Source organism: Carassius carassius, chromosome 21 (assembly GCF_963082965.1).
Source record: "Carassius carassius chromosome 21, fCarCar2.1, whole genome shotgun sequence".
In the NCBI taxonomy this organism is placed as follows: Eukaryota; Metazoa; Chordata; class Actinopteri; order Cypriniformes; family Cyprinidae; genus Carassius; species Carassius carassius.
The window spans coordinates 32877569-32900021 of record NC_081775.1 but is presented as its reverse complement, the minus strand read 5'-3'; the positions used below and the strand labels follow the sequence as shown (position 1 = coordinate 32900021).

At 41.3% G+C, this 22453-nt stretch overlaps 4 protein-coding genes across 7 annotated transcripts; 3 read left to right on the top strand and 1 right to left on the bottom strand.

Moving 5' to 3' along the window:
- Window positions 1-828: 828 nt before the first annotated feature.
- pth4 (parathyroid hormone 4) lies at window positions 829-3556 on the bottom strand. Of its 2 annotated transcripts, XM_059504373.1 has the most exons (3): window positions 3426-3556; window positions 3228-3342; window positions 829-1572 (listed from the first exon to the last, which is right to left on the bottom strand). In XM_059504373.1, exons 2-3 carry the CDS (start codon window positions 3314-3316, stop codon window positions 1323-1325), a joined length of 339 nt encoding a protein of 112 aa, XP_059360356.1. In that variant the 5' UTR covers window positions 3317-3342; window positions 3426-3556; the 3' UTR covers window positions 829-1322. The 2 variants fall into 2 exon arrangements, with proteins under 2 accessions (XP_059360356.1, XP_059360355.1); XM_059504372.1 differs by lacking the exons at window positions 3228-3342; window positions 3426-3556 and adding an exon at window positions 2333-2483.
- A 1356-nt stretch (window positions 3557-4912) lies between these two features.
- LOC132098188 (serine/arginine-rich splicing factor 3) lies at window positions 4913-9681 on the top strand. The gene is made up of 6 exons (XM_059504371.1): window positions 4913-5054; window positions 6275-6486; window positions 6571-6708; window positions 8395-8433; window positions 8516-8602; window positions 9247-9681. Exons 2-6 carry the CDS (start codon window positions 6284-6286, stop codon window positions 9272-9274), a joined length of 495 nt encoding a protein of 164 aa, XP_059360354.1. The 5' UTR covers window positions 4913-5054; window positions 6275-6283; the 3' UTR covers window positions 9275-9681.
- Window positions 9682-12995: 3314 nt separating this feature from the next.
- Window positions 12996-16539, top strand: LOC132098186 (cyclin-dependent kinase inhibitor 1-like). Of its 2 annotated transcripts, XM_059504370.1 has the most exons (3): window positions 12996-13386; window positions 14512-14902; window positions 15902-16539. In XM_059504370.1, exons 2-3 carry the CDS (start codon window positions 14512-14514, stop codon window positions 15955-15957), a joined length of 447 nt encoding a protein of 148 aa, XP_059360353.1. In that variant the 5' UTR covers window positions 12996-13386; the 3' UTR covers window positions 15958-16539. The 2 variants fall into 2 exon arrangements, with proteins under 2 accessions (XP_059360353.1, XP_059360352.1); XM_059504369.1 differs by lacking the exon at window positions 12996-13386 and having other exon boundaries at window positions 14341-14902.
- A 1927-nt stretch (window positions 16540-18466) lies between these two features.
- Window positions 18467-22447, top strand: LOC132098185 (transmembrane and coiled-coil domains protein 2-like). 2 transcript variants are annotated; one of them, XM_059504368.1, is made up of 5 exons: window positions 18467-18736; window positions 19663-20025; window positions 20428-21017; window positions 21140-21275; window positions 21873-22447. In XM_059504368.1, the coding sequence occupies exons 1-5, from the start codon at window positions 18734-18736 to the stop codon at window positions 22170-22172; spliced, it is 1392 nt and encodes a 463-aa protein (XP_059360351.1). In that variant the 5' UTR covers window positions 18467-18733; the 3' UTR covers window positions 22173-22447. The 2 variants fall into 2 exon arrangements, with proteins under 2 accessions (XP_059360351.1, XP_059360350.1); XM_059504367.1 differs by having other exon boundaries at window positions 19549-20025.
- The last annotated feature ends 6 nt before the right edge of the window (window positions 22448-22453 follow it).

Sequence of the window (22453 nt, the reverse complement as noted above, 5' to 3'; positions counted from 1 at the left end):
TGGGAGTGTCTTGTTTTGTTAGGGTGAATGTAGAGTGGCTGTGTTCAGAATAGCATGTTACCATCCTACTGTTTGTACACATTCAGGATCTCTGAGACGATCTGGACAGTCAGCAGTTTGTGTGTCTGTCTCAGAATATCTGATTTCATCTGATGACTCAGGTCTCCTTCACTGAAGCTTCTGGGTCAAGATGTTCTGAGAGGCGTCCTAAACCTATTTTTGTCAATTAAAGCAATTGTTTTTTATCTCTTGCAGGCTAAAGAAGCCATAGCAGACTAAACTCCTGTCCAACAGTGAAGAGAATGTGTGTGTTTGTGTGAACGAGAGAGAGAAATGTGCCAAAGACACAGTTTTCACCTTCTGCGTCCACACGTTGAGAAGTGTTTAAATACATTATGTGAACTACTACAATACTAACAGACTCATTTAGTAACATTTTCATGTTTTCTGTAGTTCTGTGAAGTAAAGAGGATTTATACTTTTTAATAATTCGTTTTATATACGTTGTTTTGCTGCGACACGTTTCATATTGCATACAGTTTTTATTCATCATTTTATATTCACGCTGGTCTAAGTACAAATTCATACTGAGAACTGTGAAATATGATTCTGTATTAATTAAACTGAAAGTAATGTTGCAGGTGTGTATGAAAGTGTTGGAGATATTGTGCAAGCAATAAAAAAATAAAAATGTCACCCGAGGAACTACTTTCACTAGTTTGGAAAACGAATAAAACTCGATTCTTGGTGTGCGGTGCTTTGTTTTATGTGTTACGAATATAAAATTAGTTTCATTTGAACGGTTTAATCCGAAATGAGACATCGATGTACTTAAAAGCATCTTTAATCACACACACACATAGTAAATCAAAAATACGATCGGTTTATAGCCGTCCATATAAATAAATATAATAGCAAGAATGATTTACTAGATATCTGAACCCTGTCCAAACACGCATACCATGACATCCGATGAATAAATGCACACCAGAAATACTTCCACCCAAAAAAGTACTATCATTATGCACGTGTGTAAATAAATACAGTCACAAAGTACTCTGTGGAAACCATATGTGACACTAGGTGGTGTGTTTGAAGTACCATGGTATCTAGCATGTCTCAAATAGAAATGTTTAAAGACTGACGGACAGATTTACACAGCAGCAGTTCTGCGTCTGCGCAGATGGAGACACAGCTACATCGCCTGCGTTATAATCAGCGTGGTTTGTGTAGAACAGCGTGTTGTTGATCATAATGAGTGTAGACATCAGTGTAGACGGGTGGACAGTCCTCGGTGACTCGGACGTGTCTTCGAGATGATGTTATTTCCCTCCGTCCTCGAGCGCAGCGGTGAGGAGGTGTGGTCTGTACACGTCACTCAGAAGCGTCTCGAGCGCTCTCTTGGGCTGCGCGCGCCACCTGCTGTCCGGCTCGTCCTCGACAGCGCTCAGTGCGCGCGCCTGCGCCGTGTGGAGCCCCTCGATCGCGCTGGACAGCCAGATCAAGCGCCTCAGACTCTGGATGGAGCGACCGCGATCGTGCATCAGCTGATGCTCTGTGACCGCCCTCCTGCTGCAGGGGGACAATCACAGCAGAACTGCGTGAGACTGGGTCAAAACAGGGAGGGACACACTGATAGATCGACCCGGGGCGACGACAGACGTGTTAAACCGGGTGGGCAAAGTGGAGCAAATGAAAACTGCACATCAGAATGCCAACAGCACAAAATAGGCTACAGCACAGAGATTCAATACAACATTACTACATTCATTTCAACAGTTACTAATACATTATTAAAAGTTTTATCTGATAACCGTACCTGAGCTAACGAAAAATTTAAATTGTATGAACTAATGTCAACAGATATTAAATGTATTTTTCATTGAAGTGAAGTGACATTCGGCCAAGTATGGTGACCCATACTCAGAATTCGTGCTCTGCATTTAACCCATCCAAAGTGTGCACACACACACACACACACACACACACACACACACACACACACACACACACACACACACTGTGAGCACACACTGTGAGCACACACCCGGAGCAGTGGGCAGCCATTTATGCTGCGGCGTCCGGGGAGCAGTTGGGGGTTCGATGCCTTGCTCAAGGGCACCTAAGTCGTGGTATTGAAGGTGGAGAGAGAACTGTACATGCACTCCCCCCACCCACAATTCCTGCCGGCCCGGGACTCGAACTCACAACCTTTCGATTGGGAGTCCGATTCTCTAACCACCAGGCCACGACTTCCCCCATGTCAACATTGTTAATGTTAGTTAAGGCATTGGCTAACGTTACATAGAGTTTACTGTATGTAAAGCATTACCTCAGACGATGGGACTTCGCAGATGGACTCATAATAAAGTGTCTCAGTTCGTTCAAAGGAGATATCGAGTAGTGTAGAAACGAGCACAGCTGAAAATGTGCAGTTCGTTGTGGAGAAGAGTATCTAGCGTATGTTTATTTTTTCTTTCCACAAAGAATGTCTCAGAAGTTTCTAATCTATAAATCCATCCCCCGCTGGTCTGGTTTCATTTGTAGATACTCCAGATTCAGTGCTAGGACTTACATTTCATTTGAAATCCAGTGGATACTTTTTAAATTCTGAAAGAGGTTTGTTTCACTAATTTCGAATTCAACTTTCAAATCGAACACTATTTTCAAACATGCGGGTCTTCGCGTCATTAACATAATTGTGGGTGGGACTAACAGAAACTGACCAATCATTATTTTGACAAGCGGATGATAAGCACCAATAGGAAGAGGGAAAATTAATAATCTGCCTGTAATTGACCATGAAAACTCACATTTAATATATTTTAAAACACATATATGAAGTTATAGTGAAACTAACCATTTATAATTATTATCTTTCGATAAATAACATTAATCTGGAAAATGAGCAGCTTCTCACTGGGTGGGCCATTGCACAACCGGGCCACTTGTAGCTTCAGCACTGATATATGGATGGATGGATGGATGGATGGACGGATGGATGATGGATGGACAGACGGACGGATGGACAGATAGATAGACAGACAGACAGACAGACAGACAGACAGACAGACAGGCAGGCAGACACATACAGACAGACAGACAGACAGACAGACAGACAGACAGACAGATAGATAGATAGATAGATAGATAGATAGATAGATAGATAGATAGATAGATAGATAGATAGATAGATAGATAGATAGATAGACAGACAGACAGATAACCTCTGGTCCTCCTGACACTGCACGGCTGTGATCACCATCAGTATCATGAGAGCGACGCGCTGCTGAGATCTCTGTGTCTTCAACATCATCAGCAGAAACACTGAAACGCCTCGAGCTGAAGAACAGAAACACCAACTCAGACCTTCATCAGAACAAAACTTCACACACAACCTCCAGTCAAGGAGCATCAGTACTCACGTGTCGTCTCTCTCTCGTCTGCTCTCCTGCAGAAGACTGACCAACAGTTGCTCAGGTCCCAGGGTTTATATAGACCCCCGGCGTCCCCAACACAGGAAGTGACCTCACTTCCCCTCCTCCTCCTGAGCCCCAATTATCATGCAGATATGCCTTAGTTGCTTCCACAAAATCATTTATAATGGATGCATCAAACTACTGATTAATCGTTGTGTTGGGTTTCGTTCCATTTCTCCTTCACAGGTTTGGTGTTCTCATTGAGCTCACAGCCTAGGATTAAAATTTGAGGTCTTCTGGCTTTCAGTTTCTCATCAGAAATGTGAATTTGCTGAGAAAGCCAGTGAGATGAGTGTTTTCTACTAAAAACAGGGGAAGAGATGAAGACGAGTCTCAGAATTGGAGAAGGTTGAGAGTTAAAAACTGACGCAGGATGGTTGTTGAAATGAAAAGTCCCAGTCGATAAAGCCGTTGGCGTTCATAACGAGCGTTCTAGTTAAAATGCCTTTTCGTTAGAACTTCAAAAGTAAGCGTGTGTTTCCACGTCAGCAGCATCGCCGAAGACTCTCACAGCCCTAGCAACACATCTCAGATTTGGTTTCTAACGGTGAGCAATGCAAGCGCTTGATGGGGACGTCGATGATGATTCCTGCAAAGTCAAACATCTCTGATTAGCAACTGCCCAGATGACAACAAACCCACAAAACTACTTCACATGGATAGTTCACCCAAAAATGCTCATCATTTCCACCATGTTCTTCCAAATTTCCAAAATGTCTAATTAAAGCACAGTTAACGTAGACATATTACAATAATTAGATTAAAGAAGCACTATGTTCCAAGTCTTCTAAAGTCATAAGATTGATTTTTGTGAGGGAAAACCCCAAATTTATGGTACAATGTTCCTTTTTAGTCCTAATTTAGCATCTCAATATGCACTGTGATGGCCCTTATGAAAAATTAACCATGATTTTACAACAAATATAGCCCAAAAGCCATGGTTATAACAAATTAACCATGATTTTAAAACAAATAAAGCTCAAAAACCATGGTTATTACAAATGAAGCATGATTTTGCTACGTTAACTATAGTTTATCCATGGTATTTGTAGTTCATTTTTGACCTGAATAAGAGCAAACCCTGCTGGTTTTTGTCAATCCCATAATCAATGTCAGTGCTTTGGTACACAAAACCAAAAGACAGAGTTGCTACAGCAAAATATCTCGATCAAGGTGAGCTATTTCTTCAAGAACAGCTTTCTTCTTTTTTGAGGAAGATGGCCATTGACTGACTAACATCAGTCGTGTTTGATCGACATTCTATCAAAAACAACAACGCTGTGTCTTGATATATATATTTATATATATGTATATATATATATACACACACACACACACACACACACACTATTTGTGTATTTTGCTTAAAATTTGTAGTTTAGCTTCGTTTAATCGCATTTCGTGATCAATAAACTCATTTGTGGCTTCTCATACGCGTGATCCGAAGCCCCGCCCTCGAGCGTGCGTCGATACGTACATTACGTGAGTGCGTCCGCATTTCCGCGCTGCGCCATTTCAGAGTGGATCTGATCCAGGAATCCGGCTCACACGGTCAGAAACACGCCCAAATTCACGGTAAGTCAGCTTTTATTTGCTATGATTATTTTCCAGTGCGCAAAAATATGTTATTTTTGGTGCTTAATTCCGAACGCTCGAAGATAGAATTGCGTTTTAACGCTTGCTTTGTGTTTTCGTGCAGACGCCATTTTACCGTTGACCCGGATTAGCGATTAACGTTAGCCGTTTACTACGAGTCTTTAATTACCTGTATTCGTTTAACAGTAGTCTTAATAATATTTCCAGCAGCTCCAGGCTGTTTTTACCCGTTACAGAGATCGATTATGTTTCACAGTGGTTCGTGTTCAGTCGCGTGTGAACGCGTGCGCCATTTTGAGCCGCGAACAAAAGCGGAAGAAAGACTATGCGTTAAATGCGTTTATTACTTCTGTAGTTTTCATCTCGCGGGTTTCCCCCTCCTTGACTAATGTTACTCAATATGTTGGACTTTTCTAACACGGTAGTTTAGTTTTATATGAAATTAAATAATTTGGCCTAATAAGGATCTCGAACCCTTACGAAAACTGAAAATCATGACGTTAGTAACCACAAATTAACCATGGTTTTGCTACATTACCCAGAGTTTAAGCATCGTATTTGAAGTAAAACTTTGTTTATACAAAATGGTAACGTTAATCAATACATAAAAAAAAATTTTAGTGCACATTTCCTACAATAAAAACATGATTAATTTTGGTAATGGTTAACCCAACACTCATGCTAAATTTACACCACAGAAGTGCTTTAGAAGTGGCGTTAGATGTGTTTTTACACGGTTTAATGCTGCTCAGAGGTGGCTTTTACACTGCAAACACAACTGAATACTTAAATACATGGAGCTGGGGTGTAGGAATAATTCAGTCTTAACTTGGCTGTGTAAAGACACCTTAAAAGTGACTGTAGAAGGTCAGTATCCATGTTTCCAGGTAATCCGTCAATGCATTGGCAATACAAATAAATGGTAATCGTGTAGGACAAGACATCATTCATCATTGAGAGAGATAGAAAGAGGGAAAAGAGAGGGGGGTGGAGACCGAAAGCAGCCACGCCTCCATTAGAAGCATTAGTTTGGAGGTGGTCAGCTTTGTTATTGAAATTAGTTGGAAACTAATACATTGAGTAGAGATGGTGGATGACTGACGCGTGTGATTGGATTGTCAATTTTCTTTTATGAGTTTCATTCAAGTTTATGTGTGTAGAGTCACTGGAGGTTGATGGGAATTATCTTGTTTTGGCAGATTGAGGCCATGCATCGAGACTGCCCTCTGGACTGTAAGGTCTACGTTGGGAATCTGGGAAATAATGGGAACAAATCCGAACTGGAGAGGTCGTTCGGCTACTACGGACCGCTGCGGAGCGTGTGGGTGGCCAGGAACCCTCCCGGTTTCGCCTTTGTTGAGTTTGAGGACCCTCGTGATGCCACGGATGCCGTCAGAGAGCTGGACGGACGGTGAGTGTGGATTATAACACTAACAATCAGCCATTACTCAATGACATTTGGTCTGATTGATGGGTTGTGTATGTCGTCACACAGGACCCTCTGTGGTTGCCGAGTGAGGGTGGAGCTGTCCAATGGTGAGAAGCGCTCTCGTAACCGGGGTCCGCCTCCGTCCTGGAGCCGACGCCCAGGCCGTGATGACTACCGCAGACGCAGCCCGGCCCCCAGGCGCAGGTAAACCTGTTTTCCAGCTCACCTGTCTCTCCGTAGGTCGTGTTCAAGAGGACACTAACCTGATTCTGCCCCCCCCCCCCACCAGTCCTGGAGGCTCCACCGGTGCCGGGTGTCCCGGTTCTGACCAGCGTATGCCGCAGATCTTTAGCTCCTCCATCTTCATTGTCATTGATAACCATTAAACAGTGATTCGACTGGGCTTCTCAAATTCTGGTATTTTGTTACAGTGCAAATCAGTAGCTAATTACTGGGTTAATATCATGACAAAAGGTTACGTGTCACACCAAAATCAAATGCTTTTTGGCTTGTTTTTTGCATTGTGATTTGGCACACAAAATCCCATCGCTGTAACCGTTATCCAACACTAATTAAATTAAGTTTTAGTGAATTGATGGCTAATGTGTGTGTTTGGTGCATTATTTTATTAGAAATCATAATTTTTTTAATCGCCTGCTCGTAAAATAGCTACATTATCCGCATGAGATACATAAAATACAGCGGTGGTTGACGGGGTAACATTATAAACAAATGTGATTAACTCTCAGTGCAGAAAACCATCAATGTCTTCAAGATAGGCTTTGTTTCTGTTGATTTTGGATTGAAACTTGACCCAAATTTTAATTTGTAAATTGGACGCCGAAGCCCAGTCGCTAGTTTTCATTAATCTGCTCGGCTCTAGTAATGGTTGGAGTATGCAATCTTTTGTTGACTTGACTTTACATGAAGGTTGTTTTTATTTTATTTTCTTATCAGCTATATTAATAAAAATGAACCCCGTTGCAGAGTCACCACCATGCCTCTCCTCACCACCCTCTGAGTCAGTCTACTAGTCTTCTTTCAGCATCATGTGACCAGCGTGCCCCAATCAGCTGGCTGGGTTGGTGTCACATGACCCAGGCGTTGCCAGTCATCAGGTCGCACCAGCCCATTGGTTCCTGAGCATGTCGTTGTCAGCAGCTCCTCCTCCTCCAACCTTAACACCCAATCGTCAGCGGCCCACTTCACATTCCTGACCAATCAGCGTATTACGTTCCCCAATGTCTACACTACAAACCACCAGCAACAGCCTTCGGCTAACCAATAAAAGCAGGAAAAATCCACTACATCCAGCCCCCATCCGCAAGCCAGCTAATCAGCTCGCAGCATCTGGCCTGCACTTTCCCACCAATTCTGCTCCCCGGCCGCCAGCCGTCCTCCCCTTCGCCTTTTCTAGCTTGTTGAAAACCGAAAAGACTAGTAAGTTTTTCCTGCTTCATACAGTTAAATGCTGAATACAGATGTAAGATGAGGAGAAATCTCCTGTTGAGTTGAAACAAACAGGGTTGGTATGAGATCTGGACAGACGTTGTTAAGCTTAGGCTAGCAGACTGATGGGGAGCCCAAGCGGAGGTTCAGGTTACAGAAGCAGCGTGGGCTTTGAGAGCTGCTCTTGCTTTCTTTCACTGTCTTCATTCTGTGGGGTTGTTTGCAGTGCGTTTCTGTTGAGTTTCTCCTGCTAGTGCACTACTTTTGTAGCTCTCTGTACTGGAGCGTAACGCTCTTAAGCGAGCTTCATGTGTTGCGAGGTCTCCACTCCACGCCTGTATCAGGGCGTGACGAGTGCGTTTGACTGTTAGTTTCAGGGCTTGTGAGGTGCGTCCGTGTGTTGATTGTGCGCTCACTCGCTCTGCCTCTTCTCTTCTTCAGATCGCCCAGGAGGAGGAGCCTCAGTCGTAGTCGCAGCAGGTAAGAGTCTCGTCTGGTCGCGCAGCTTTCTCGCGTGGTTTTGCGAGCGCTTTCTCAATGTTTTATTCTGGATTCTGTCTAGATCTCTTTCCAGAGAGCGCCGGAGGGAGAGATCGCTGTCTCGCGAAAGGAACCACAGGCTCTCGCGATCTTTCTCCCGATCAAGGAGGTAAGAGTGTCTGCGAATCTTCAGAGAAAACTGTTATGCCGTTGATATGAGCCATTTATGTACCTTGGATAAAGCCTAATAAATAGTGTTTACAAAGTGGTAACCGCTGTAATTTTGTGACTTAGTTTTTTGTCACTGTATTTTCATTCGACCCATCTACCATTTTTATTCAGACCAATTATGAATGTAACCAGAATTGCGAGATATAAATGCAATTCTGACTTTTACAATTGCAAACTTTTATTGCGAGATAAAACTCGCAAGTGTGAGTTTTGATAAGAGTCAGAATTGTGAAATATAAACTTAAAGTTGCGAGTTTTATCTCGCAATTCTGAGTTTTCTCGCAATTTCAAGTTTAGATTTGATATTCAGACTTATTGCGAGATATATTTTTATTCAGTGGTACGAATGGACTTCCATAGGAATTAGAAGTTTATCATTGTATAAAACGTTCAAAACGTATTTAACTAAAATGGTAGTTTTTTACTGTAGTTTTACACTTAAGGATGTTACCGTAGATATTGGTGGTGTTCCAGAAGAGAGTTGACACCTAGACTTTGTATCAGAATATCAGTGTTTTCACTACTTTAACTGATATTCCTGTGAGAAATAACGTCGGACATGCTTGATCTTCTCGTTTACAGTCGTTCCAGATCAAATGAACGGAAATGAACTTCGGAGCTGAGAAACACGTCGTGACGGAAACCTCGGCATGTTGAATAACTTTGAAAAGATTCGAGTCCCCCGTATTTTTTTTTTGTTTGTTTTTTTTTTTATTAACATTATTTTAGCAGTTCTGTTTTCTTCTGTAGCTACGGTTGTGCGTGTTTGCAGTTTTAATGCGAAGGCATTCCATCTCACACTTTTAAGACAAATGTGTTTTGTTTTTTTAGTGTTGAATGTGATTGGTCCTGCTGTGCTGAGCTCGACCGTGTTTGTTTTCTGTCCGGTGTAATGGCACTATGACCACAGCAGGGGGTGGAATGGAGAACAGCTTTCATTCTGTTTTTTTTTTTTTTTTTTTCTTGTAGTGTTTGTACTGTTTATAATGATCTGAATTAAAACTCATTACAAAAATGCTTTGGTCTCTTTGATTTTTTTTGCTTGTATGTTTTTAATTCGGTTTTAAAATCAAAGTTTTAAATAGTCCATTTATAGTGAGATATAGTGATAGTTTAAGTATTTTTACTCTTAACAGATAACTATCCACTGAGAATAGATTTTACAGCATTTTATTTTATTGTAAAATTTACTTGCAATTTCTGTGTGAGTGATTTGTTTTCCTCTTTTTGTAGTTCACAGCATAGGTGTTAACACAGGTTTTATATGTGAATGTAGAAATTAAAATGAATGCGTTAAAAGGTGTTTATTCTTAGTTAATGCCAACAAAACCTTACTGTAAGATGTTCTTAAGTCTACATGAGAATGTATCGTATGTTTTCTTTATTCTTGTTCTCATGAGCATATATGCTTGTGTACAGTAGTGATCACTGACACGTTGAAAATCCTGGTTAATTATTAAACCATAAAGACATCGGAACCTTGTTTGAAGTTTTATTGTAGGTCTGAGCTTCGTTTTTGTGGCTGGGGTCCAGTTTAGCAAGTTGCTTGTTTAAGATTAGGTCGCTCTTATGGTGGGATTTGACTAGTGACTATATATAATAAAAAGGGACATCTATTTAAAAATAAAATGATGCACATTCAGATCGTTTGTGTAGTAGCACCAGCAGAGGGCGAACACGAGAACCCAATCCACATCACTTACACCTATATGAACTAGCAGAACATGATTCGGTGCAGTTATGGTGAGAAATATTAATAATGCACGTTTAAAAAGACTTGATTTAAAGAGTTTAGGTTTCCTTTTTGAAATCCAAAGTATAGAATCAACACTTGAGGTAATTATTAAACATGCATGTTTATAGTTCATTCGATTAAATTTGGGTTATACAACAATAATGCATTAATTTTTGATAGAAGATCGAAGAGAGAAAGTGCTGATGGATTCTGGTTTGCGAAGGCATAGAGGTTAAACAACATAACTGATATAACCCAAATGTTGAAGGTAAAATGCCTTTATTCATGAGCACGTGTAATAAAAATACTATCATTTTAACCACCCTAAAGTTTCTGGTCCCCATTGACTTCTTTTTACTTTTTTTTTTCATGCAATGGAAGTCACTGTTATGGAAGAACTGTTTGGTCAGCCATATTTTCCCAAATATCTTCTTTAGTGTTCAGCAGAAGAAAGAAACTCGTACAGGTTTGGACCAACTTGAGGCTGAATACATGACACAATTTTCCTTTTTTTTTGGTGAACTCTCCTTTGATCTGGTTTGAGAATGATTCAGACTTCTCAAACATCATTCTTACTGTATGTATTCAAGGTCACCGATCATATACATAAGATCACCTAAGAGGATAATGTTGACTGGCAATGCGCGTGAAATTCCCTCCACTTTTCAGAACAAGTGTTATGTAACCTCACATGAATGGCATGGATTTTTAACCCTTTGTGTTATGAATGGGTGAGGTGGATCATTACCGACACGAATTAGTTTATTACATGTGTCCTTTTCTATTAATGTTGAGCTCACGAGGCTACACTCTTGATCTGTTTCTATATTACTGCATCACAGAGTGAGGAAGCGTTCGTTTAGAATGAATGAGTCCGAATGAATGAACTCAGAAACTCAAACTTCCCCGCGCTTCCGCTCGCGATCCTCGAGACGCCGTGACGTCACGCTCTGGTGAGTCACGTCTCCCGCGACTGGCGACTGCCGCTCACTTTTCGCGGGGTTTCCTCGCGCTGTGGAATGTTCTGTTCTCCCGCTAAACTGCAAACATGCTAATGAAGAGCGGTCATTAATTAAACACCAATGAAAGCCTTTCCTGTTGAATACGTGACTGTAATTGTCTGGGAAGGAAGCACTCGGTCTCATTAGTGAGCAAAGGCTGATATTTGTGTGTACTGTCTTTTAATTAGGACAGTTATTGTTTAAATATGTTTCATGGCATAAATGCAAAGCTAGTGTTAGAGGTCTTTTTTATAGAAAACAAGCAGTTAGAAAACAAATAGAGTGCAAGTCTGAAAAGGTCATGTTTTTTTATTAGAGTTATTACTTTGTGATTAACTATTAACTGTATTTAACTAAAATAAAATTATAGTTATAAACCTAGAATTCTGACTTTTTTTCTGTGCAGTTATATCTGTCAATTCAGTTTTTTCTTCTTCTTTCAAGCACGAAACAATATAACGATAAAAAAGTAATTGTGAAAGTAAAAGTAGTAATTAAAAAAGTGGGCCTAATTGCGACTTTTATCTCACAATTCAGTTTTTTTTTTCATTGCAATTGCGAGTTTATATTCAACAAATATGATTTTTTGCTTCAGAACTGTGTTTCAAATTGAACCGCAAAATAAAAAGTTGCATCACTTTTTTGTGTGTGTAGAAATTAGCCTTTTAATCTCACTTATAATTATAGTACTGGACATCTAAAGTACATTGAAATGTAAACTGTGTTAACATTGTTATATGATGCAGATGAATAGTTTGTGTAATGAGCTCAGAGAGACACTTGAGAGAAACAGTGGGCGTGGCTTCATTATTTTTAATGGCTCCTTTCTAATATCTGTGTCCCTGCAGCACAGAAGCAGTCTTAAGTCTCTGGAGTATATAAACAACAATACATTGTATGGGTCAAAATTAAAAACGTTTCTTTTATGCCAAAAATTATTAGGATATTAAGAAAAGATCATGTTCCATGAAGATTTAGTAAACCCCCTACTGTAAATATATAAAAACTTAATTCTTTATTAGTAAAATGCTTTGCTAAGAACTTAATTTGAACAGCTTTAAAGATGATTTTCTCACTATTTAGATTTTTTTAGCTCCCTCAGATTCCAGATTTTCTAATAGTTGTATCTCAGACAAATATTGTCCTCCTAACAAACCACACATCACTGGAGAGATGATTTATTCAGCTTTTAGATGATGTATACATCTCAGTTTAGAAAACGAAAAAAAAAACCTTATGACTAGTTTTGTGCTGAGGGTGACATATCCTTTTGTAAGGGAACAAAGTGATCATGTCATTCTGGGAGTGCTCAAATATCTAAGAAACAAAACAAACAAACAAAAAGGCATAGAGGAGATACATTACAAACGCTGAGAATAAGATATATTCATTGTCTCGGGATAATAAAATTACAGTTTTTATGTTAAGAAGTTAAACTTTAAAAAAAAAAACAAGTAGCTATTTTTAACTTAATAATTTTATATATATATATATATATATATAATTTACTATACAAAAAAAGATAAAAATAAACCCTTCAAACGAATAATATGACACGAGCATGTGAATCAGCGACGGCTCTGTTTTGGGCGGCTCCTCTCCGCTACGCTCCGTTCAGAAGGTTCTGTTCTGTGACGTCGATCAACTGGAATGTCTGATGAACGCGCGTTTACGCTGCACACGTGCTCACGTGTTGGCTCAGTCCACGTGCTGCGCTCAAGACGCCCCGCCCACTGACTGAGCGGCCCCGCCCACCGGAGTTCAAAAAGGTTCAGCAGGTCAGTCAGCGCAGCAGAAGTCTGGAGAGAACGCTTCTACTAGTCTGGAGTCGAGTTACGCGACGCTTTCTTCTCAAAACCCTAAAGAAGTCTTGTTTTAAACTCAGTACTGCCGTTCAGGATCTCTCCAGTATACACTACTTACCCTGCAGACAGCGAGTTCAGTTATTTGACTTCTACACACGCTCCAGAAGATACAAAAACACATGTAAGTTGCATGTTTACATCATTTTGCACGTTCAAAACGTTTTCCTGAACGTTGTCATGGTTTATCACAACATCTGTTGGATTCGTTCTATGCAAGCTAATTATAAAACTAGTTGAGAGTCTCTTAGTGTTTCTGTAAAATAACAATCGAGTAAAACTAACCCCTCCAGACGAACCGTAACAGAGATGTTCCCTGTCAGCTGAACGGATCGCCGTGGCTCGTGATTCTCGGTCGCTGTGTGACCGTTATCGTGAAGTGAAATGTCACGGTCGAGGGTCTGTTTGCGTCGTGTTTTCCACCGGCTCACAACACGAGCTTCACGTTCACGTGGACCGAGGATAGAGTGGGCGTGTCAGTGTCTCTCCTGACCAATCAGACGAGCGCTCGGTTTCCCGCCGCCGTCTTGAACTTGTTCTCCTCATGAGCTGCACATTCCGTCATATTAACCAATCAGAAGTACAGCGAGTGAAACAATAATATATTTACAATAATATAAAATAATATATTTGCTAATATATAATATGCTAATATATATGGAATAACAGGAAATTTAATTATTTTGTGTGTGTATTAAGATTTGGAAATATTATTAGTATATACAGTTATTTTAGTTTATTTAATATATATTGTATTATAATCAATATTTTATTGTTACTTTGTCCTTTTATCAATTTCTAAAATAATTATTTATAGCTTTTATTTAATTTATTGCTATTTTTGTTTTGTTTTTTGTTTTAGCAATTTTGTCACTTAAACTCATGTATTAGGCAACGTTTTTAAGTTTTAAAAGTTAGGGTTTTCATCTTACATTTATTTCAGATCTAATTCAGTCACCAAAAGCAACAAATAATCACAATCAATAATTTATGCCGATTAAAAAACAGAGCGATTTTTTTTTATCAAATATTAAAAAGTAATAATTTTAATAAAAATGAGTCACAAAACTTAAATATTTGGAGGTTTAATGATAATGTCATGATGATGTGCGGCGCCCTCTGCTGGTCACAGCTCTGCTCCGGAGGAACATGCCCTCACATATCCCTGCAGATCTGCCCAGACACGCTTCAGTCCTCAGGTCAGGGAGGACACCGAGCTCAGACACTGATCGTGTGTTTTCTGATGCAGATGGAGATGCACAAGCGGATCCTGCGGGCTCTCAGGAGCGGCCCGGCGCGGAGGAACCTCTTCGGTCCGGTGGATCGTGAGCAGCTCCAGCTGGAGTACCGTGATGCTCTGAGGAAGGACCTGGAGGAGGCGTCCCACCGCTGGGGCTTCGACTTCACCACCGAGACGCCTCTGCAGGGCGGAGACTTCCAGTGGGAGGGCGTGTCTGCGGTGAAGGTGCCCGTCCTGTACCGCTCCTCTCAGGAGGAGCATCCGTCGAGGACCGGCCCGTCCCGCGTGGGGAAGGAGAACATCCCCAGAACCCCAGAGAGATACAGCATTGTCCCGCAGTACATAGAGAAAACACCAGAAAAGAGGACCGAGCTGAAGAGGAAACAGACCAACATCACAGGTGAGGGGGCGGAGCCTAACAGAGACACGTACTCAGAAATAAGTTCATGTAGCGCAAAGAAAACCGAAGTTATGTTTAGAATTGGGAAATAAGCAGTTAAAATATTTAAATATTATTTGAGTTGTAAAGTTTGTACGTTTATTTTAGATTGACTTAATTTTGAAAGTTTTAGTATTTATTTTAATTTTCACTTAAGTTTGCTTTAGTACATTTTAAGAACTAAGGCTACCAACTTACTAATTAATTTAAAATACAAAATCTCAAATCAAAGCCTTTTATTTTTTAATTTATTTTTTTAAGTATTTCTGTTTGTTTATCTCCGTGTTAGTTTTTGTCATTTTAGTATTTAAACTCAAACATGTTTATTTTATTATTTTAGTACCCAACACAACATTTGGTTACTTTTTTTTATATATTAAGTTTTTCTTCTAAAATGTGTATTTTATTTTGATTTGTTTCAGTTTTTTTTTATCACCAGAAATAGTTTTGTAGTATCGGAATTCAGAGAAAATTTGTATTAATTATCATGTGAATAATGCACAAAGCAATGTTTGTTTTAATTTTAAGTTTTAAAATAGGTGTAATTTTTATTTTATTTTATTGTTAAAATCACAACATTTAGTTTACTTTATTGATTTTTAAAAAATTTATTTTAATATATATTTATTTTTTTGTTGTTTTCGAAACAATAACCGTAATTTGTAATTTATGCTGATTTAAATTATCATAGTATTATCAGCTAATTCTTATCTAACATGAGAGAAAACTAAAAGAGAGTTACAGAGCTAAACATTTGAATGCATGGTGAGATTGTTTTTGCATCAGAATCTAAAGAAAGCAATGGTGTTAGAACAGGAGTGAGATATGACTCAGACGTTGTGAGAGATGTTGAGTAATGACGTCTGTTAAACGAGGGCGTGTCTGAGAGTTTGACTAATAATAGAAGCATTCTCTCCATCTCACGCTCTCTCTCTCTCTCTCTCTCTCTTATCCACACAGATTTCTACCAGACGAAGAAGAGAGTGGTGGCTACACCCCGCAAATCAGGACAATGACTCAAACACACACACACACACACACACACACATACACTCTCAGGAACGCTAGTGTGTCTCGTCTAGACTCTTGTTCTCACAGGAGGAACACTGACACACCAAAACTGACGCAAACCACCGGATCTCACCAGATCTTCTGTTTTTATACTCCGTCATCTACCTTCAGCCTCTCAAGAACTCAAAACAATCATCGTAGCATTTTTCCGTTGCGCAAAACGCAAGAAATGCGCAACTGTTCCAGAACTTATTTTCTATCTTCCATCATGTTTTTGAATGTTATTCATTAATAGGAAATTGCTTATCTGTCATTTCTTCTTTTTCTTGTTTATGTTTGCATGTCAATGGTTAACATGTATACAAATTTCCGTTAAAGAAAATGCGTTATAATCCTTGTAAATCGACTAGGTTTTGTGTGGAGGCGGAGAAGAGAATCAGGAAAGATTTCAGAATTCGTCTCTCAGCGGGACGACAAAATTATAACGAAAGAGTTACGAATTACGAACAATACGACAGGTTATAAAACACTGATTTTTTTCCAGTGTCCATGTATACCAATGTATTGCTCTATTGCACAATACTCGTAGCTAAATGTTTTTTTTTTTTTGCATATAAAAGTTATTATAATTCTAACCCTTCTAAGCTGACAGTATGTTCTCACACAACTCTCATAAAGGAGCTGCAGTTACGTTTTTACAACGTAAAATAATTGATAAACACTTGGCCTCGTTCGTGAAACACAATCAGAATTAATTCTCTGCAAATTCTTTGTAAGTTGCATATGAATGTTTTGCTCAGAAATGGGTTCTGTTTGTGTTCCCTGAGCGCCGCTGCGATCACAGCACATTTACAGACACTTTCAGTTTTACTTGTAGTCACGGAAATACAAGTAACGTTTGTTTGAAATAAACGCAATCATGAACGCTGAGCTTTCCAGATTCACTAACTGAGATGCTGGATATATTCATGTATGTTTCTCAAGTTTCGCATTCCAGCGAACGTTCATATCTGTTCTTGCTTTGTGATTATTCACATATCCTGATACTTGTAGATTTCTGCGACCTGTCTGTAAATATCCTGTTAATATCCGAATTATTCGCCGCTGATGTAAAATTGCACTTATTATTTTGAGTAGTGTAGCTTGTACATGTCTGTTATTGTTAAAGAGCTCCGAATGTATGCTGTATTTATTTTACGGATGAATATTGTACGGTAGATTGACATGTAATTGTTCTTGTAATAAAGCTGTCTATAAAGAGAAACTCTTGCATGTGCAATTGATTCCTACAAATAAATAACTCCTTTAAATATTAATTTTTTTGATTCTATACAAAACATGCACTTTGTGCTAAAAGTACCCACCTAACAGGGAAGGTTTTCACAACGTTCTTGCAAGGTTCTCTCAAAGTTATGAGCAAACGTTCTTATAGTAACGTTGATGGAGCGTTTGTTCAGAGTTACCTGGTCGTTAATAATGTTCGCACAAAAACATCATCCATGGAACCATTTCTAAAACATTGGTTGGGATATTCATCTAACTTTTTTTGTTTTTCAGAACATTGTGAAAACCTTCAAATGTAACGTTCACATAATTTTTGCAAAATTATAAAATGGAATGTTTTCTCAGAGATTTGTATAACCAAGAATTTTTTTTTTTAAACTATGTTTAGAATATTCAGGACTTGATGGGAACATGTTTTTAGGATATATTTTGGTTAGTTGGGTACTTCTGCTAATGTAGTGCTAATCCACCCTTTATCTGGACTGGTAAGTGAATAGAGTAAATAAAGTCTATGTGTTATGTTAAAAGTCAAATAACCTGTATTTAGAAATACAAGTATCCCAGTGTTAACGCGTTTTATTGTAATTTATTAAAAATTATTGTAAAGGAGGGGGAGCAAAATTTAAATTTGACTTTTGAAAAACAATTGTTATCAATGAGACCAGCAACATTCAGTAAATCAATTTATTGTTGACATATTTTAAACCATTAATTTTTGCATTGTATGTGTAAATGTAACCCAATTTGTAATGTGATGTTTCCCATTTGTAAAGCGATGCGCACACAGGGACGATGCCAGAGATGCCATTTGTGTTAAAGCGAAATATTCCTTTAAATAAGAAAAGCGTAACTTCAGCTGAGCGCCACACGCGTGTATAGCTTGTGTTTGTGTGTAGCACACCTTCCACATAGTGACCCAGTTGTTATGAAGCTTGTTGCTATGAGACTAACGTCAGCGTATCCCATCAGCCACTCTGTCTATTTGGGAAATGTCCTGCACCCCCCCCCCCTCCACCACACACACATATCCCTTAAAAATGTTTATCACTGTGAAAACACACACATCCCAAATTTGGTTTCATGAACACACAATGAAAGCAAACACACACATAGACCGTTAAAGCTGTGAGTATGTGTGTGTGTGTGTGTGTGAATGCAAACACTGCAGTGTGTGTGTGTGTGTGTGTGTGTGTGTGTGTGTGACGCATGCTCCGCTGAACTCCCCTCCCCCTCTGCTCATCTGCTCCACAGCCTCGTCGAAACACTCCGACAAACACACGGCCGGAGAGACGAGAAAGAAACCTGAGATACAGGCGAGACAAAGATGAGAGGCACAGAACCGCAGCCGATACTGTCTCTAGCATGAAGCATGACAGACTGGAGCGAGAGATAGACAGCTAGAGGAGAAGGAGAGAACAGAGAGAGAGAGAGAGACGGGAGGGATATGGCCCTCTTACACGTCTCTGCAGTCAAGCTGCACACCCTGGACTGAAGACCATGGTAATTTATCACAAATTCATCTTGTGTTTCTGTCTCGTACCATCCATCCATCTCTCCATCCATCCATCTGTCCATCATCACCCGTCTGTCTCTCTCTCACACGCGCTGTTCTGCATGTCAGTAATCGGCTGCAGTTTTGTTCTCATGTATTGAACTCGCCCACTGTCATCTGACACACATCCCTGGTTTACACTGTGTGCGTGTGTGTGTGTGTGCTGTCTCCCATCGCTCAGCTCCAACCTACTTTCTAAATGTGTCCATCAGCGGTCTGTAGATCGCACACACACGCGCATGCTCTCGGCAGGTGACATGACTCAGATTGTTAAAAGTGTTAAAAGATGCATGGACTGCGCTAACCTTTAGAGGAGCCCTGCTGCGAGCGCATACAACAAACCTGGTCTCAGAGAAACAAGCGTACTATGTGTGCAGGGTGCATGCATGTGAAGATGCAAGACCGGCAGTTACGTCTCGTGAAAAACCCTGATGTGTCAGTGCAACTCTAAACACACATGCAGACCATGCATCTTTTCATGCATGTGTGTTTATATCCTGCATGCGAAATGCATGCTCTGATGCATTATTTATTTGGAGTTTGAGATTTGCTTTGTATCATGTATGTGTGACATTCATTCATCCAGCTTGTTTTGGGAGTGAATTGCGACGTTGCATTTATGAATGATTCAAGATGCATAGTTACTATCCTACAGTGTGCTGAAGACATGCGCTTACTGTTTCAGATTGTTTAGTGTGATGTGTACATAGAGATATTTTCAGTGAAAGTGGGTCACGCTGTGTCTCTCTCCCTCTCTCAGTTTCTGTTCAGCTTCTAAACAGACGTGACCACTCACTCATATGACAGAGGTGTCATGTTTCTGTTAGCATGACAGCGCAGCTCAGTGCTTTACTTTTTCATTGTGTGCATGCAGCTGGATAAAAGCGAAGTGTCCACTCTCAGTCTACCGCCCCCCGTGAGCCATGGGGGGTCAGACGGGAACATCAGCGTGGAGACGGGGTCAGACGGGGCAGGCGGCGAGGTCCAGAGAACACGAGTGGCGCTGGAACACCTCCAGCAGAAGATCCTGAAGATCACCGAACAGATCCGCGTGGAACAGGAAGCCCGTGACGATAATGTGGCCGAGTACCTCAAACTGGCCCACAATGCAGACAAGCAGCAGGCGTCGCGCATCAAACAGGTGTTTGAGAAGAAGAACCAGAAGTCTGCGCAGACTATTGCACACTTGCACAAGAAGCTCGAGCACTACCACAAGAAACTCAAAGAGATCGAGCAGGTAATCTCACATGCATGCGCGCATTGTCCAACTGCATTTCCTAGAGCAGGATAGGCAATGTTGGTCCTGGATTGCCACTATCCTGCAGAGTTTAGCTCCAATCCTAATCAAGCCGACCTGATAAAGCTAATCAAGGTCTTCAGGATCACTAATACTAAATAGTGTGTGAGATTAGAATAAGTGTCCCAAAGCATAGTATGTTGAAAAGAGTAGACCATCCAGACAGAGACTGGATTGCGCCATAAGCGCAGGGTGGGGTTTAGGACGATTCCAACAGCGAATCAGGTTTCTTGCCGCTAAATACAAACATTTTGGCAGCTAAACACTGCAGGACATGGGCACTACAGGACCGATGCTCCCTATCCCTGTTCTAGAGTAATGACGTCTAACCCTGTTCTGCAGAATGGTCCTGCGCGACAGCCCAAAGACGTCTTCAGGGACATGCAGCAGGGGCTGAAGGACGTACGTGCCAATATGCGAGCGGGAATCAGTGGTTTCGGAGGTGGAGTAGTGGAAGGAGTCAAGGGTGGAGTCTCGGCACTCACACACACCGCCGTCGTCTCAAAGCCCCGAGAGTTCGCCAGTCTCATCCGCAACAAGTTTGGCAGCGCCGACAACATCGCCCACATGAAGGACTCTCTGGAGGATGGGCACACGGAGGAGACACCCAGAGCTCTGAGTGGCAGTGCCACGCTGGTCTCCAGCCCCAAATACGGCAGCGACGACGAATGCTCCAGCGCTTCTTCTGGGTCACCGGGTGGAAGCAACTCTGGCGGGGCGGGAGCGACAATGGGCAGCCCGCGACTGGACGGACATCACCACCACCATCACCACCACCAGTCCTCGTCCTCCTCTTGGGATGCCCTGCTGGAAGGCCTCCAGGAGATCAAAGTCAGTCAGGTGCACATGGAGGACACCATCGAGGACATGAAAGCGCAGTTGCAAAGCGACTACAGCTACATGACCCAGTGCTTGCAGGAGGAGCGATACAGGTAAGACCGCAGCACCTACAGCAGATCCAGTGCTCTTTTCGGAGCTGGATATTTTAATTTCCTAATGATTTTTGGCTGCTTCTGCACTCAAGAGTCACATATGTCTCCTCTGTCTCCTCCAGATACGAGCGTCTGGAAGAGCAACTCAATGACTTGACGGAGCTCCATCAGAACGAGATGAGCAATCTGAAGCAGGAGCTGGCCAGCATGGAGGAGAAGGTGGCGTACCAGTCGTACGAGAGAGCGCGAGACATCCAGGTGAACACCAGTAACACAAAATGTGCAAATGTGCAAGTTTCCAACCTTAAGAAGCATGGGTGTCCAGTCCTGCTCCAAGAGGGCCACTGTCCTGCAGAGTTTAGCTTTCAATACAAATTAAAAACACCTGAAGCAGCTAATCACAAGCTATGTTTACTTCCAAAGTTACGAATTAAACTTATGCGCAAAACTGGAATATCGCATACAACATTTGCGACTAAAGCATCATTTCCTTCCAGTGAGTTGAAGAAAACAAATCGTCACTTTCTGATTAACTTGCGTTAATTAGCACTAAGAATAACTGAATTTTCTGCAGTAGGAGAAGGCACTGTATAGGTGTAATGGAAAGAAAGTCAGTGGGAGCAGTATTAAGAAGACTTTAATACAAAAATGCACACAATGAATGGTGACCATTCAAGCGGAAACTACGGTCGCAGTCTGGAGCCCTGATATACACTTAATTTGAGTTGCAATGGGGCCAGAAGTAGCGATACACTGCTTCACCTATTATAGGAGGTGTGATAAAGGTCTATTCCGATGAGTTAGGGTGCTCCAGAGAAAATCCTGAGTGTTACCCAAGTGTGTGTTTGCCCGCAGGAAGCAGTGGAGTCCTGCCTCACCCGCATCACCAAACTGGAGCTGCAGCAGCAACAGCAGCAGGTGGTGCAGCTGGAGGGAGTGGAGAACGCTAATGCCCGAGCCCTGCTGGGAAAACTCATCAACGTCATCCTGGCCCTGATGGCGGTGCTGCTGGTGTTCGTCTCCACCATGGCCAACTTCATCACGCCCCTCATGAAGACGCGTGCCCGGGTCGGTGCCACCCTCGCCCTCGCGCTCTTCCTGGTCACACTGTGGAAACACTGGGACTGGCTGGAGCTCTGCCTGCTGCCCAGCTGAAGAACTGGAACACACGTCCAGAACTGTGACTCTAACTGAGACGCATCCCTTCCATCGTATCAGAAGAGGGTGAGACCTTGACGGACATATGAGAAAGATCCATCCATGGCCTGAAGGTGGTGCTAGACCATGGCTCTACATTTCCTGTCTTTTCCTTCTGAATGGGGGTCTTTTATGGCTGCGCGATTAATAAGACTGCGTATCTCATCGGTAAAGCTGGTTCTGTGATCAGTAGTAAATCTCCATCAGGTGCTTTCAGATGGAGTGGCTTTTACTACACA